Below are 615 nucleotides of genomic sequence, written 5' to 3'. Positions count from 1 at the left end.
TTTGTTGCTGTTAATCCTCACGAGGATGTTTTTTCGATTGATTTTTAGAGAAAGTGGGGGGGCGGGGGGAGGGGAGAGACATCAGCGTGCAGAGAGACATGTCGATTGTTTGCCTCCCACACTTGCCCCGACGGGCGGGATGGAACCTGCAACCCAGGTGCATGCCCTTGACGGGAATCGAACCTGAGACCCTTCCGTGTGCAGGCTGATGCTCCATCCACTGAGCCACACCGGCCAGGGCAGCATAAGAACTCCTTTCTGAGCACCTGCTGGGCACCGGGCATGATTCTAAGCCGCGAGGGGGCAGCTGTGCTGGCTGGTCGGCTAAGTGCCTCCTTGCAGCGCTTCTCTTCTTGGGCAGCGTCAGTGGGCAGGCTGAGCGGTGACTGGTGCTGGAGGCGACCTGGAGAAGAGGTGGTGGAGGTGGGGAGCGCAGGTGGGCGTGACCAGGCGGCCTCCCTGAGGGGCGAGCTGTGAGCAGGGATCAGGAGGGAGGGAGGAGGCCACAGGGGACAGAGGTTGCCCCGGGCCGGGCCGGGGGCCTGGTCAAGGTTGTTGATGCCCAGAAAGGCCATGTGGCCGAGCAGGGCCAGGGAGGGGCAGGGGGAGAGACGG

General features: G+C 63.3%; 1 protein-coding gene across 1 annotated transcript in view; it reads left to right on the top strand.

Moving 5' to 3' along the window:
* The first annotated feature begins 282 nt into the window (after positions 1-282).
* Positions 283-615, top strand: part of CHST12 (carbohydrate (chondroitin 4) sulfotransferase 12) — a 3,183-nt gene continuing 2,850 nt past the window's right edge. The window contains exon 1 of the mRNA XM_006765494.1: positions 283-423. Within this exon, the coding sequence (XP_006765557.1) occupies positions 283-423 (141 nt within the window). The remainder of the gene's footprint in view (positions 424-615) is intronic.

The sequence above is a fragment of the Myotis davidii genome, unplaced genomic scaffold (assembly GCF_000327345.1).
Source record: "Myotis davidii unplaced genomic scaffold, ASM32734v1 scaffold399, whole genome shotgun sequence".
NCBI lineage: Eukaryota > Metazoa > Chordata > Mammalia > Chiroptera > Vespertilionidae > Myotis > Myotis davidii.
Note: the sequence above shows the minus strand (reverse complement) of the source record. Positions and strands in the feature narration are given on the sequence as shown.